Here is a 13,444-nt window from a genome sequence, read left to right on the forward strand (position 1 = left end):
CTTGTTGTGAAGGGATTCGGGTCAAAGGAAAGGGATTGACTTTGATGAGATTTTTCTCTCTCTGTAGTGAAGATGACTTCTATCCGGGTGGTATTGGGTATGGCCGCAAGTATGAACCTAGAGGTTGAAAGCAGCTAGATGTTAAGACAGACTTTTCTTCATGGAGACCTTGAAGAAGATGTCTACATGGACCAGACCGAGAGGGGTTTGAGGTCAAAGGCAAGGAGCACCTAGTATGCAAGCCGATAAAGAGCTTGTATGGGTTGAAAGCAAGCACCGAGACAGATGGTACATAAAGTTTGACTCCTTTATGGTGAAGCAAGGATACAAGAAGTCCGCTTCCGATCATTGTGCGTTTGTTGAGAGATTTCGGATGGAGATTTCATTGTGGCTATTGCGTATGTGGATGATATGTTGATAGTTGGCCCAAACATCAACAAGATATCCAAGTCAAGAAAGACTTGAGTAAGTCCTTTGAGATGAAGGATTTGGGTCAAGCAAAGCAGATACTTGGGATCGCGGATCACTTTCGTGACGAAAGAGTGGAAAGTTGTGGCTTTCTCAAGAAAGCTACATTGAGAGTGGTGTTGAAGAGATTCAACATGGATCAAGCCGAAGCCGCGGTTGTCCGCTTGGTGGCCATTCCGCATGACCAAAGAGATGTGTCCTAAGGGTGAGCATGAGCAGAGTTAGATGGAAAAGATTCCTTATGCATCCGCTACTGGGCGCTTTGATGTATGCCATGGTGTGTACTAGACCGGACATTGCTTTTCGCCGTTGGGGTGGTAAGCGATTTCATCAAATCCGGGTAAAGAGCATTGGGAAGGTGTTAAGTGGATATTGAGATATCTCAAAGGCACTTCCAAATCATGTTTGTGCTTTGGTGGAAGTAAGCCCTTACTTGAAGCGCTACACCGATGCGCATATATGGCGGTGATGTTGACTCGATGAAGTCCACCTCCGGTTATCCGGGTTACTTTTGCGGGGGAGCGGTTTCTTGGCAATCAAAGTTGCAAAAGTGTGTTGCCCTCTCCACTTCTGAAGCCCGAGTACATTGCAGCCACCGAGTGTTGCAAAAGTTGCTATGGATGAAGAGGTTCTTCGACCTAACCAGGGCTAAAGCGAAAACAGTTTGTAGTTCTATGTGATATCGTGCGCCATCCACTTGAGCAAGAATCCGAAGTTTTCATTCTAGATCCAAGCACATACACGTGCGTTATCATTGGATTAGAGAAGTACTTTCGAAGACAAGCATTTGTGTATCGAGAAAATCCATACCGACAAGAACGGGTCGGATATGATGACCAAAGTCTTACCGAAAGGTAAGTTTGATGTTTGTTGTGCTATTGCGAATGGCAAAGACACTACTCCCGCTGATTTGGCAATTGCATGGAGGTATCCCCCCTCACCGCTCGAGGGGGGGAGATTGTTGAGTTATCCCTCACATGAGGAGAGAAACCGAGCCGGAGAGAAACAAGCCAATTCGGCATCGCGATTAAGTCGAGCGCCAGCGCCAGATAGAGCGCGACTTCGCTTCGAGTTCCAACATAAGGCGATGTATTTCAAAGCCAAAAGCCAGCGCCCCCGGCTTCCAGTCTTCAGCGACTCGGCCAGAGTGAGCCCAGGCCAGTCTATTTTTCGTGGGCTTGCTACAGTATCCGCGAATTTGGTTTTTTGGAGATAAAAACCAAAATCAAGGTTTTGGAAAACCTAACCTAACAGAACCAAACAAGTCAGAAGGATTGGAATCCAGACTAAAAACAAAGAGAGAGTACCTTTACAGAGATACAACCCTGTAAAGAGATAAGAGTGATCTAGTAAGGTGAGAGACTGTAAGGAGAGATTGTAATCTTCCTTCCCATTTTATTAAGAACTGGCTCTTGTGGAAGTAGGCATCATTGGCCGAACCACGGTAAATCTTTGTGTTGTGGTTTGCTTTTACTGTTTTACATTATTATCTGTTGTTAATAGTTGTTTAGCGAGTTGGGCATGTTAGTATAGGTAGTTTGTGATATTTGAGATTTATCTGGAGTTGAATTGAGTTCATACAAGTTATCTGTGTAGTGGGGGAACCGATTGGTATTGGTGTAATCCCCAACACTGAGAAGTCTTGATCGCATCTTTGCATTTCTTTCTTGCATGTTGTATTGAAGATGTGCAACAATAAGAAAGATGTAATCATAGGCTATAGCTGAACTCATTAACAAGTAGTAATGACGAAAAAAATCATATACTAACTACCTAAGATACTAAAAATATTGAAGATCACAAGCCAGTATTGTTATATTTCTATTCAAAATATGTATGTATTACAACGAATGATTACAAAAAGAAAGATCATAGTAATAACAAAACCAAAATTTACTTGGACATGGTTTGATTGTGAGGAGGTTGCTGGACTTGATCTGGATACCCCTGTTGCATTGCCTGTTGCGCAAGGAGTTCATTCCATCCTAAATTATTACACACACACCGTCAGTTTTTATCTCTGATTTATTTCTATAAGATCACACATCTAGTTTTAATGGTGATTTCAACATTTATGTCTTACTAGGTAACGACTACGACACAGAATTAATAAAAAACAATATACCTAGATTTGGATCCAGTCCTCTGCTTTGGAGCTCTCTGAACTCTTGACAAAGGGAGCAACAAGAGCAAAATACATGAGAAAAACAATCTCCATATGGAGCCTCCACCAAGTTAAACTTCTTCCTTAGTTTTGCCCTATACTTTGAACCCATAACGACTTGAGAGCATAGTAGCGGCATCAGTAAAAGGTAGCTCAAACTTCCTGAACGACGGGCTGCACAATCCATTTCTAAGGGCATTACATACAAAAATGAGTATGTACTTACTATAATTATTTGTTCTACTCTAGTAACAGTACCTCACCAGTTACAGTTCATACATTTTGTTTTATTTTTTATTTTTTTCTGAATGAGCTAACTTTTGTATTTTGGGGGCGCTATTTGCAGGGGAGGGCTATTGTGTTAATGTCTAATCAAATCTTAAGGTAAACAAGGGTTGATTGCATCTTGATAAATAAATCACCCTTCATACACCATATTCATAAAAACTATGGAGATCACCCTTCATACACCATAAGGTTCTAGCATCAAGACCATCTTCTCCTGTAGTCTCATGATACGTAGTTACTAAACCTGGTTAGGTTGTAACTTAGATATAGTATTTGGTAGACAAACATGAGTTCACTTCCACCAGTTACAGTTCATACGCCACAGTGATCATCATTTGTGCAGCCTCCACATTCATTGATTCCTAGGATAAGATTCGGTCACTATGCCTTATTTTAACTCTAATATTTTATATAGTCACTACAGGCTATGTGATAAGATCTTTTTTCATCACAACAAGTGAAGGCAAAAAGATTTTCTCTCTTACTCATTTTCCCACCATCTAAGACCACTGCAATTTTCCCAAACGTCGCACAAGGCAAAAATGCGGTCATAATAGCTGCATAAAAATGAGATAATAATAAAATGCATTAGTAAGTAACTGATCTTTCAATTCTGATATGATACGAAAATTGGTTTGGCTTATAAACATATTGCCTAACATGTTCACAATCACTCTGCTCATTTTTCGTACATATCTAGTAAGTATCAACTGATACTGTAATAGATAGTACCCCAGTTAAGCTTCAAATGTAGGATATATCTTTTTAAGAATCATGCTGAAAATTTTGAAGGAAAAAAATTATTCATGTATAAGTAGTTACCGTTTGCCGGGTTTAGCTGGCAATCAAATAATCCTGTTTTCCAGGGTTCTCCAATTTGATTCTGAACCATCAAAGCTCTCGGCTCTCCAATTTGATTCTGAACTGCCTCAGCGCTTGGAGAAGTAGGAGCTGTGTCATATATGTCATCATCACTCTCTGTGCTCCCATCACTTTGAACATATTCAGATGAATTATAGAGCGTATTCCCACCACCTCTTAGTCTCAACACCAAGAACACTACACTCCCATTTTGAATATTGTAATCGGACAAAGTTCGACCGTCTTGCAAATGTTTTCCGGAAAAGAACAACCTCTGTTGGTCTGGTGGGATCCCTTCCTTATCATGGACCTTGGTCTTCAAAATTTCAATCGTATTTGAACTTTGGACCTGAAATGTAATTTGTTTTCCAGTTTGAGTACTGACAAGGATCTCCATGGTCTATTCAGGAGGAATATGGATTTATGGAATGTCTCTCATAGAGTATGCGTTGGATTTCTCTGCATATGGAAGTCCCATTTGGTTGGTTTGGAATTTTGGATGGGACAACAGTTCAAAGGGAAGACTTCCATAAGTCCACGGGGTAGTTATTAAATGGAAAGACACATTGGCCAATTCAATGTACATACAAATTGGTTATACCCTATGGGTTGTACAACGTGTTATTGTTTCTAAGTATAGCGGGGCGCGAGTTCCAGTATGCTTTGAAGTTTGAACAGGCACTTAATTTCTGAAACAAGAAATTGGGCTAGAAAGTCCCGTTTAAAAAAAAACAACTTAAAAGCCCTATCCATAATTTTTTTGGATTTTAATACCCCTCCATTGTTTTTATCGACCGTAAGTGTTTTTTTATAGAAAATCTTTAGAATCTAAACTTTTGACTCGAGACCAGGTGCCACCTGTTATTTTTTAATATAAATTATTCTCTTTTTCACCTTTCCAAAATAACTACTTGTTGATAAAATAACTACCATAATAAAATTGAATAAGATAACTACTTTTAGATAAGATAACTACTAGAACAAAAAGAGTAGATTTTGGGTTTGAATAAAATTTAGCAAAAAGTACCGTGTATTGCTCCAAAAGTTAAATTTGACATTACCTATTTTCATCCGAATATGGACGTTATAAACTTATACATTTTAAAATGCAGATGCACTATGTTATAAACTTATATATTTTAAAATGCAGATGCACCACGTTATAAACTTATACATTTTAAAATGCATATACACCACGATTTTAAAATCTGAATACAAAATGCATTTGATTATTTATTTTGTGGGTTTGATTAACTACTATTAAATGAAACGGGTTGGTTTAGGGTTTAATGTTTATAAATTTAGGATATAGGGATTAGGGTTTAGTGTCTTAAGGTTTAGGGTTTAGGCTTAGGGTCTAGTTTATAATGATTTTGGGTTTAGTGTCTAGTGGTTTGGAGTTTAGACTTAACGACTAGTGTCAAATGCCTCTACAAAATATTGGAGGCATAATATTTTAAGTTTTTTCATTACCGAAAAGCTAGTGTGCGCAGGGTGTACTCAGCGTATAGTATCTGGGCCACTCATATAGGCAGATCTTGGTATATTCGAAAGAAGAATCTTGTCAAGGGCTCTCATTCCTGCTTGACTCATACACTTTGATGCACCCTAGATGTCCTCTTTTCATTATATCCATTTTTAAATGTGAAGGCAGGTAGTTATAAGTGGATTTTTTGTGTGAAATTCAATTTTTTGTTTTGTATCCCACTATGTTACTGGGTAGATAGTCGGTTATGCTTGTTTCCAAGTGAGGATATTTTCGTCTATTCCTGGTAAAGTTGGATAACAGGTGGTTAGTTCCATATTCTGGTCAAATTGGGGTATTAAACTCTAAACAAATTTAAGAGGAGTCGTAGGACTACTAAATATTTATAACTAACTCCTCTAGACTAATTTTCTAATTTCTGAAACGGTGTGAAGTGTGTTTGAACCGACACATCACAAACGGTTATTGTGTTTGTTTGGATTTTGGAACGACACTGTACCTTTTCGAAGGGGCCGGTCTTGTTGTATATATTGAAGATTATTATAACCATTCTAATTTTTAAACAACATAAATTACATTATTTGAATTGAAAATAACTATTATATTATAAAGTCTAACTTGTTTTAGAATTTGTTTGGTTGTTGTTGATTTTTTCAAATTTGTTTTTATTTAAATTTGTTAGTTAGAACTTTAGTGGGTATTTTAAAATCATTTTGAGCTTGAAAACATTGTTAAAATGTACCCATTCATATAAGTATGGACCTTGGGTGTTTTTAAACTCATTTGAAGTTCATAGATTAACTTAAACAGACTTAAAACATTAAATAAACAAAACATGTGAATTTCCTCTGTAAAAATATTTTTTATTTTAAAACAAAATCCTAGCCACCATTAACAAAAGAAACTTGGTGATATTTTTTTATTGAAATAAAAAGAATAAGAAAAATAGTCAGGATTGGAGAAAATAAAGCATTGATATTCATTTACAAATTCATTTTCAGGTGAGTAAACATATTTTTATCAAAAAAATATATATAAATCGTTTTTTTTATGTGATTTTTATCTTGTTTGCTTCATAAATACTTTATTATCATTTTATAAAAGTTCCATATTTAATTGTGAATGTTTGCTATTTGTTTTGAAATTTTAATTGTCGTTTGGAACAATGATATGTTTTCAGAATTCTGCACAAGTATTGACTTGTGACTTGAATTCGACTAATTAGATGTTGTAACTAGTTTTTCAACATAACTAAACAATTTTAGTTCTCTGAGTCATCTTTCATTACCAATTGGCCTTGACTGATTCCAGTTTATATTCTATTTGATGTGAATTTTACAAAAAAGTGTGTTACAAAACTTTAATTATATGAATTCTCTATAATTTTTAGAATGGACAAAGGTCAAACTGTCCTAACAAATTTCTCATGCATAGAACAATATATGTAACTTATTAGCGTAGGTTTTAGTTGTACAAGAAAAATGTAATGATCATGCAATTTGTATCGTATTAATATTTTAAATAAATGTGTATTGATTGGAGAAGTGATTATTTTATTTGTCTAAATAGTTATATTACATGTATTGGAATAAATGTTGCATATATATATGTATAATTGTTTGATGAATATTGTATGTATAGAGCGTATATTGGTAGCTAAAAATTTGGCGTAGTATTATGCAATTATATATATTGGCACTTATGGACTTTGACTTTGACTTTGACTATGTGACTGATAATAACTACGAAGGCTTGATTTCAATCTTGAAAGATTTGGATACGTAGGCAGCTTTGAGCAAAAGTGCAGCCATTATATTATATATTATATATTAGTTTTTGTGATAAATGGTATGTGTAACTTGATTGTGCTATTTTAGAGTGTTGCTCCTCGATTAGGAGTATATTTTAATTCATGAGGCATTTAATTAATGTATTACTCATAATTGAAATTTTTGATATATATGATTTATATATTCGATATTGAGGCGAGTTGAATGATTATTGTGTTTGAAATATATATTAACGAGTCTATTGTACGTGTGAGAAAGTGCTTATTTTATGATGAAAGTATTATAATAAATGATAACTCTTGGGTGTTAAAAAATGTTGTAAAAAGTCTTGTGAAAATTTAATGTGTCGCCCACATCTTTAGATCTTTCCACTCTTTTTGAAAAAGAAAAAAAAAAAATGAAATGTTTATGACTAATGATGTCATGTGAAAAGACGCCTTAGAGAGGAACTAACTAAGGCATTCGCCTTGCGGATGGGTTGTATTCCTTGAGTGTATGGAAATATAGGTCTGGATTCTTTGAATATCCCAGGAATGAGTAATGTATTCATTGAATATGTCATGAATGACCTGTTAGTGTTATGATGGATATTCCTTGATTGTGGCGAGAATGACTCAAGGTATTCATTGAATGTGCCATGAATGACTTGTTAGTGTTATGTAGGTCTGGATTCCTTGAATGTACGGGAATGTCCTGTTATATTTTTATTCCCTAAAGAAGTTTTGTTTATGTGTATGGAAAGCCCAGAGATGGTTGTGACTTACAAGTTACGAGTTTACAAGATGTAAATAATTTCCTGGAGGCGATATCCCCGCTTGGGACATATGTCTTGTAGTGGTACTCGGAGTGAGAGAGGCACACGGGTATGTGTGATTTGACAAACGTGTGAAATGTAAATCGTAGAGTATGAACTAAAAGTTGGGCAGTGTCTATTAATAAATGAGCTAATGAGATAATTAATAAACAAAGTAAAATATTGATTTTTCATATGAGTATTTATGTATTATAATGTACATAATTTCTTATAAGAAATGTATACGTGGTTTGTGTGAGTTAATACTCACGAGGGATGAATGCACTTTTTAGTTATGATATATTTCCTCATTCTCATAAGTAGACAAGTTGTTTTTAAGTAAAATATTGTAAGTTGTTGGATATAATTGGTTGTGTATTATGATATGATGCATATAATTTCTTATGAAGGAATGTACCAGAAAGTGGTTAGCGTGATATGATGGATATGGTGGTATGATATGAATGTTAATATTGACGATATATTATGCCAAATTATGTATACCCATGAGGGTTGCAGTGAGAGTGAAATAAATGTATACTTTAAAGGATTACGTTTGGAAAATATAATTTTGTTTTGCAGGGAGGTTTAACTTTTTATGCAGAGACGTTGTCCTACCATAACATGTAACCGGTTATAGGTAAGATTTTAATTAAAATAATTAACTAGATATTGGGATTGAAATCTTACTTAGGAAGAAACTACACGCCGTTTTGAGAAAATGAGACTATCTTGTCTTCCAAGATGAAATGATTGTAGTATATTTTTTTTTGAAAGATTGAATGTAGTACTGTATATTTTATTTTAGTCTTGTTTATACCAACAAATTCAATTTGTTGACCCATGTTTGCTTTCTTTTGCAACGTGAGTGTGTTATTGGAAATATAGATGGTAGAATGCATGAAGACGCTTGATTTGGATTCGCTCTTGGAGCCTTAATGGTTTAAGTTTTATGAAGTGTAAAGTACGTTTTGATTTGAAATAGATATAATAGAGTTGGTTAATAATTCTTGAATTCGTGAATGAAGAGTTGTTCTTTTAATCTAGTTTGATCTCAGATTTTTAATGTCATGTTTGATAATGAGTTATTAGGGTTTCGTTTCATCGTGGATTTTCAGATTATTAAATAGGGTGACAATTGAGATAATTATATATTGGATAATTCTCTATTTTAAATTTTCTAGAAATTTGGGGTGTGACAAATACGCCACACTATAGATATATACTTTTAATACAGAGAAATTAAACCACTTCTTTGTGAGCGTAATTTGGCATTATCAGTTTTTCTATCGAGTGTTTCTCGGTCGAGTCGAATAATACACAATCCGACACTCGACGAACCATCAATTGGGCTTCATTGTATCCTGAGAGCATATTTCTTATAGACCCATTGTGTGTTCACAGTTTCAACCGAAGAGGAGATATTTTGCTTAAAAGATAGCCAATTCTCCGCACCTTGAAGTCATTGAATCGATACTCCTATTATCTTGTGTTCTTATTCATCGTTTTACAACCCAGATATACAACAGTAATAACTAATAAAGCGAGTTTGAACTGTTTACTAGACAATTGCATAAAGTGATCAATAAGTTCCTTGGTCGTCTTCTTGATTTTGAGAGTTCAACTAGGTCCAGGTGTGCGAGCTCTTGACCTTCAGCAAAACCGTATATCCTCTACTACTTTTGACAAAGACTTCAACTTGGAGGATGAAGAAAAATAGGCTGCAATTGAAACAAATGATAAACATAGAAATGAATATAAAAAATACCAAGCCTAGTGATCATCAACCACATATTCCGGACCAAAATTTTACATACTTCATGGTAAAACTACACAAACACAATCATCAAGACTTGGTTTCTCCAACATAGAAAATATCTAACCCAAAATATATCTATATAAGCCGTAGCAAACTAAACAACATGTAACGACAACTGTTGTGTCCAAAATGGATTTAAATTGTAATTTTTGGCTGAAGAATTTATGTAATTCAAATTTGAAGATCTTCATACTATTAATAGCATTTCTAGGTGGCCGCATCACTTGCAGATTTTCAAATTTGCCGTTGGAATTGCGTGACTTTCCAACTCTAGGTGGCAGCAAACACAGCCACATCACCTGTCTAGCCGCATCCCTGATAGTAAAATTGGGATTTCGGATCTTGGGATCTTGACAGCTGGTAATGTCGCGCGCCATTGTAAATGTTGTCCCAATTTTTTTTTTTTTTTACTTTGATCAGCACACTACGCCATTACTAATGTCGTGCACCATTGCCAATGCCGCGTGAGTTATTTTTTTTTTACTTTTTCAATTTGGCGTGACAGTGGGAATGTTGGGTGTTTTTTTCAACTCTTTTCAACTTTGGGCGATAGTGGTAATGTCCCATGGTAGACCCTACTCCAAATTTGCGACTGATATTTGCGACCATCTAGAGTTGGTCAAAATTTGCCACCAATTTCTTCAAATTTCACCTTCAAATTTGGAGATGATACTACCACCACCTAGAGATACTCTAAGTATATAGAAGCATTATATTCAAATTTCTGTCTTCACCAAAAGAAAAGGCTGAAGAACATATGTAAAATTTACCGCCCACCACATTTGAAATTTATGACAATATAGAGGTAGATATCAAGGCTAGTTATTTTGGAACGAGCTCAAATATAATGTCCACTTCAGCAATCAGCTCTTACGCTGGAAATTTCATGGACCATATCATGTCAACTGTTAATAAAATAGAAAAATCTCAATTAAAGCAAGAACTGAGGATCATGTTGAAAAATTTGAAGAAGAAACTAGTTCATGTTAAAATGGAGTAATTACGATTTGTTTGGTTGTGCTGACAATTAAACAATCAGGTTTGGCTGTTTTCCAGGGCTCTCCAGTTTGATTCTAAACCATCTCAGCGCTTGGAAAACTTCGATGAGCAGTGTCCTCAAATTTATTAGAACTCACTATACTCTGAAGTCTGATCACCTGGAAGCTGGAGATATTGAGATGCAACCTAGGTAGAGCGAAGTCCCACCACCACCACGTAGTATCAATCTCAGCATTTTGAGCAATATTTATGTTGCACTATTCCTTGCGGATTGTTTTGTTTTACTTTAGGAGAATGTGAATTTGTGATCTTCATTATCGATGTTGCTTGGAATACTTTAGAGGAAAAAGCAACAAGTTCCAAGACTTCTTGATTGAGTTATTTAGTATAGCTATCAATATCCTTGCGTCTGTTGAACATGTATGATGAAGATATTCCCAAAGAAGGGCAACAAATCATAGCTGAACAAACGAAGAAAGTAACAAAAACTAAAAAATCATATACACTTCTTGGTTTGTTAGGTAAGAAATTCCTTTATGAACAATGAGAAACAGAACATGACACTAATAAAAACACTTTTGTTCTGCTTTAGGACTCTCTTAAGATGCTCTGCTCATAGTTAACTCGTGATTTATAAAAATTGATCAGTACACCTGGGTAAACTGTGGATAAGAAGAGCCATTTGTTTGCGTGTAACATCTACTTACACATGGTTTGACTCCGAGGAGGATGTACTGAGATCAGGATATTTCTGTTACATTCTTTGCCAAAGAAGGATTCTAACAAACGAAATTCTCCTAGCAGAACAAACAAATAAGTAGTAAAAATGTCATATACTGATGTACTTAAAATGATTGAAGATCACAGGTAGATTATTTCTATTTCAAATATGCACATATTACAAGGTAAGGTTACAAATTTACAACAAAGAAAGATTGAAGTCGCAACAAAACCAAAATTTACTTGGACATGGTTTGATGCTTAGGAGGAAGCTGGACTTGATCTGGATATCTCTGTTGCATAGCCTGTAGCGCAAGAAGTCCACTCCATCCTAAATTATTGCACATGCACAGTCGGTTTTTAATGTTCGACTTCAATAGATCACACATCTTAGTTCAATTTCAAAATTGATGTGTTACAAGGAAAAGACTAATAGAGAAAGAAAGAAACAATAAATACAAAATACCTAGTTTAGGATCGTGTCCTCTGCATTTGAGCTCTCTGAAGTCTAAACTCTTGACAAAGGGAACAGCAAGGGCAAAAAAATTGAGAAAACCAATCCCCATATGGAGCCTCCACCAGATTATACTTCTTCCTCAGTTTTTCTCTATACTTTGAACCCATAACCATTTGAGAGCATAGTACCGGCGTCATTAGAAGGTAGATGAAACTCCTGAAGGACAAGCTGCACACATCCATTTCTAACGATTTATTTACCAAAAAGTTACAAATTCATTTACCCTAGATTTAGTTATCACTTAAGAGTCATTAATCAATTGAAGACTCAAGCAAGCACACCTCATTAGTGGGCGGCTCTTATAGTAGTACCCAATGATGGTCGTTCGTAAGGGTACGGGTACACTGCAACATACACCGTCCCCTCTTCGTCGGATGAAATTCGTTCCTTGCAGCGAAGAATAAACATAATATTACTGCAAAAGAATGGAACAGTGTGATTGAAATATCTACGGTGCAAGTGCATGACAAAGTTGATAGTAGTAACCGCCCGTTTGACATGGCATATGTTAATGCTAGTGTTGGTATTGATGCCCAAGGAGTTGGTTGGGGGCAATTTACCCAGGGTGTTGAGCATCAGCCACATCATGTTGCTTTAAACCATGAGGCTATGATTACTGATATTCTTGTTTCCGAAAAGGACGTTGACACTATGGAGAAGCAGCCACCGTTTACGAAAATCGAACGGGTCCAAGCCGCCCCCAATCGTGCTATTGAAGATGGGACTAAAAATGGTGTGCCTAGTGTCTCCTTGTATGCCACAAATGGTATACCAATCCACAACACGGATTACATTCCCACTGTATTTCTTGATGGTAATGTGATAGAGGCGCTGAAGCCGACAGATGATATAGTTTTCTCTACCGAGGTGGTCGAAGAGTATATGAATAATTCATTGGTAACGGAGATGAGTTTGAATAATGCGAAAGGTGTGGAGGATATTTCAGACATGTGTATTACTGGGATACACAAATTGCAAGAAGTAAAACAATTGCGTATACAAATATATACTCCTTGTTTTGTTGTTTGATATAATTTATGATAAAGAAGCCATTTGTATAACTTGTATAATGAAGTTAGTATAGAGCTTTGATATATATATATATTTAACTATGATTGCGTTGAAACCACAAGACTTAATTCGTAGGTGGTTGCTGTACTACCCACTTTAAAGACAATTGGGTTCAAGTTGCAGAAGAATTATATGCTTGTTTATGGGGATATGAGTCGATGAAAAAGGACTTGCGATAGGATGCACTTGTGTGGGCAAAGACTACTAAACTTTGCTTATGATACGCTATGTTATGAAGCGTGTTATTTGATTGGGGGTTGAGGCTAAGACTCGATTCCAGCTTAGTTAACCGTAATACATTTTTGCCTTTGCAACCTGGTGTATGCTGGTTCATGCGCTTCTTGCATGAATAATATTTGTGCTTTAAGCATAGTGTTTGTTGGTGCTACCACTGCTTAATTGACGATTTTTTTTTTTTTTTTTTTAAATTTTTAATTTTTTTGGTGTATGGAGAAAGGTGTTGAAAAC

At 35.6% G+C, this 13,444-nt stretch overlaps 1 protein-coding gene and 1 long non-coding RNA gene across 3 annotated transcripts; both read right to left on the reverse strand.

The window, feature by feature from the left end:
* Positions 1-2,258: 2,258 nt before the first annotated feature.
* On the reverse strand, positions 2,259-4,313 carry LOC147507781 (protein PLANT CADMIUM RESISTANCE 8-like). Of its 2 annotated transcripts, XM_086600462.1 has the most exons (5): positions 3,826-4,313; positions 3,743-3,789; positions 3,406-3,477; positions 2,594-2,806; positions 2,259-2,453 (listed from the first exon to the last, which is right to left on the reverse strand). In XM_086600462.1, exons 1-5 carry the CDS (start codon positions 4,176-4,178, stop codon positions 2,362-2,364), a joined length of 777 nt encoding a protein of 258 aa, XP_086456588.1. In that variant the 5' UTR covers positions 4,179-4,313; the 3' UTR covers positions 2,259-2,361. The 2 variants fall into 2 exon arrangements, with proteins under 2 accessions (XP_086456588.1, XP_086456587.1); XM_086600461.1 differs by having other exon boundaries at positions 3,743-4,310.
* Positions 4,314-11,519: 7,206 nt separating this feature from the next.
* On the reverse strand, positions 11,520-12,170 carry LOC147507782 (uncharacterized). Its single transcript, XR_015217801.1, has 2 exons — positions 11,855-12,170; positions 11,520-11,719 (listed from the first exon to the last, which is right to left on the reverse strand). It is a non-coding gene; the product is annotated as an uncharacterized LOC147507782 (long non-coding RNA).
* Positions 12,171-13,444: the final 1,274 nt, after the last annotated feature.

Source organism: Coptis chinensis, chromosome 3, assembly GCF_015680905.1.
Source record: "Coptis chinensis isolate HL-2020 chromosome 3, ASM1568090v1, whole genome shotgun sequence".
Lineage (NCBI taxonomy): Eukaryota > Viridiplantae > Streptophyta > Magnoliopsida > Ranunculales > Ranunculaceae > Coptis > Coptis chinensis.

Coding starts and splice junctions, on each gene's coding strand:
- LOC147507781 (XM_086600461.1), bottom strand. CDS start 4,178: ATGGAGATCCTTGTCAGTACTCAAACTGGAAAACAAATTACATTTCAG. Junction 3,478..3,742: donor CCAGCTAAACCCGGCAAACG/GTAACTACTTAT, acceptor ATTTTTATGCAG/CTATTATGACCGCATTTTTG. Junction 2,807..3,405: donor CTTAGATGGTGGGAAAATGA/GTAAGAGAGAAA, acceptor TGGATTGTGCAG/CCCGTCGTTCAGGAAGTTTG.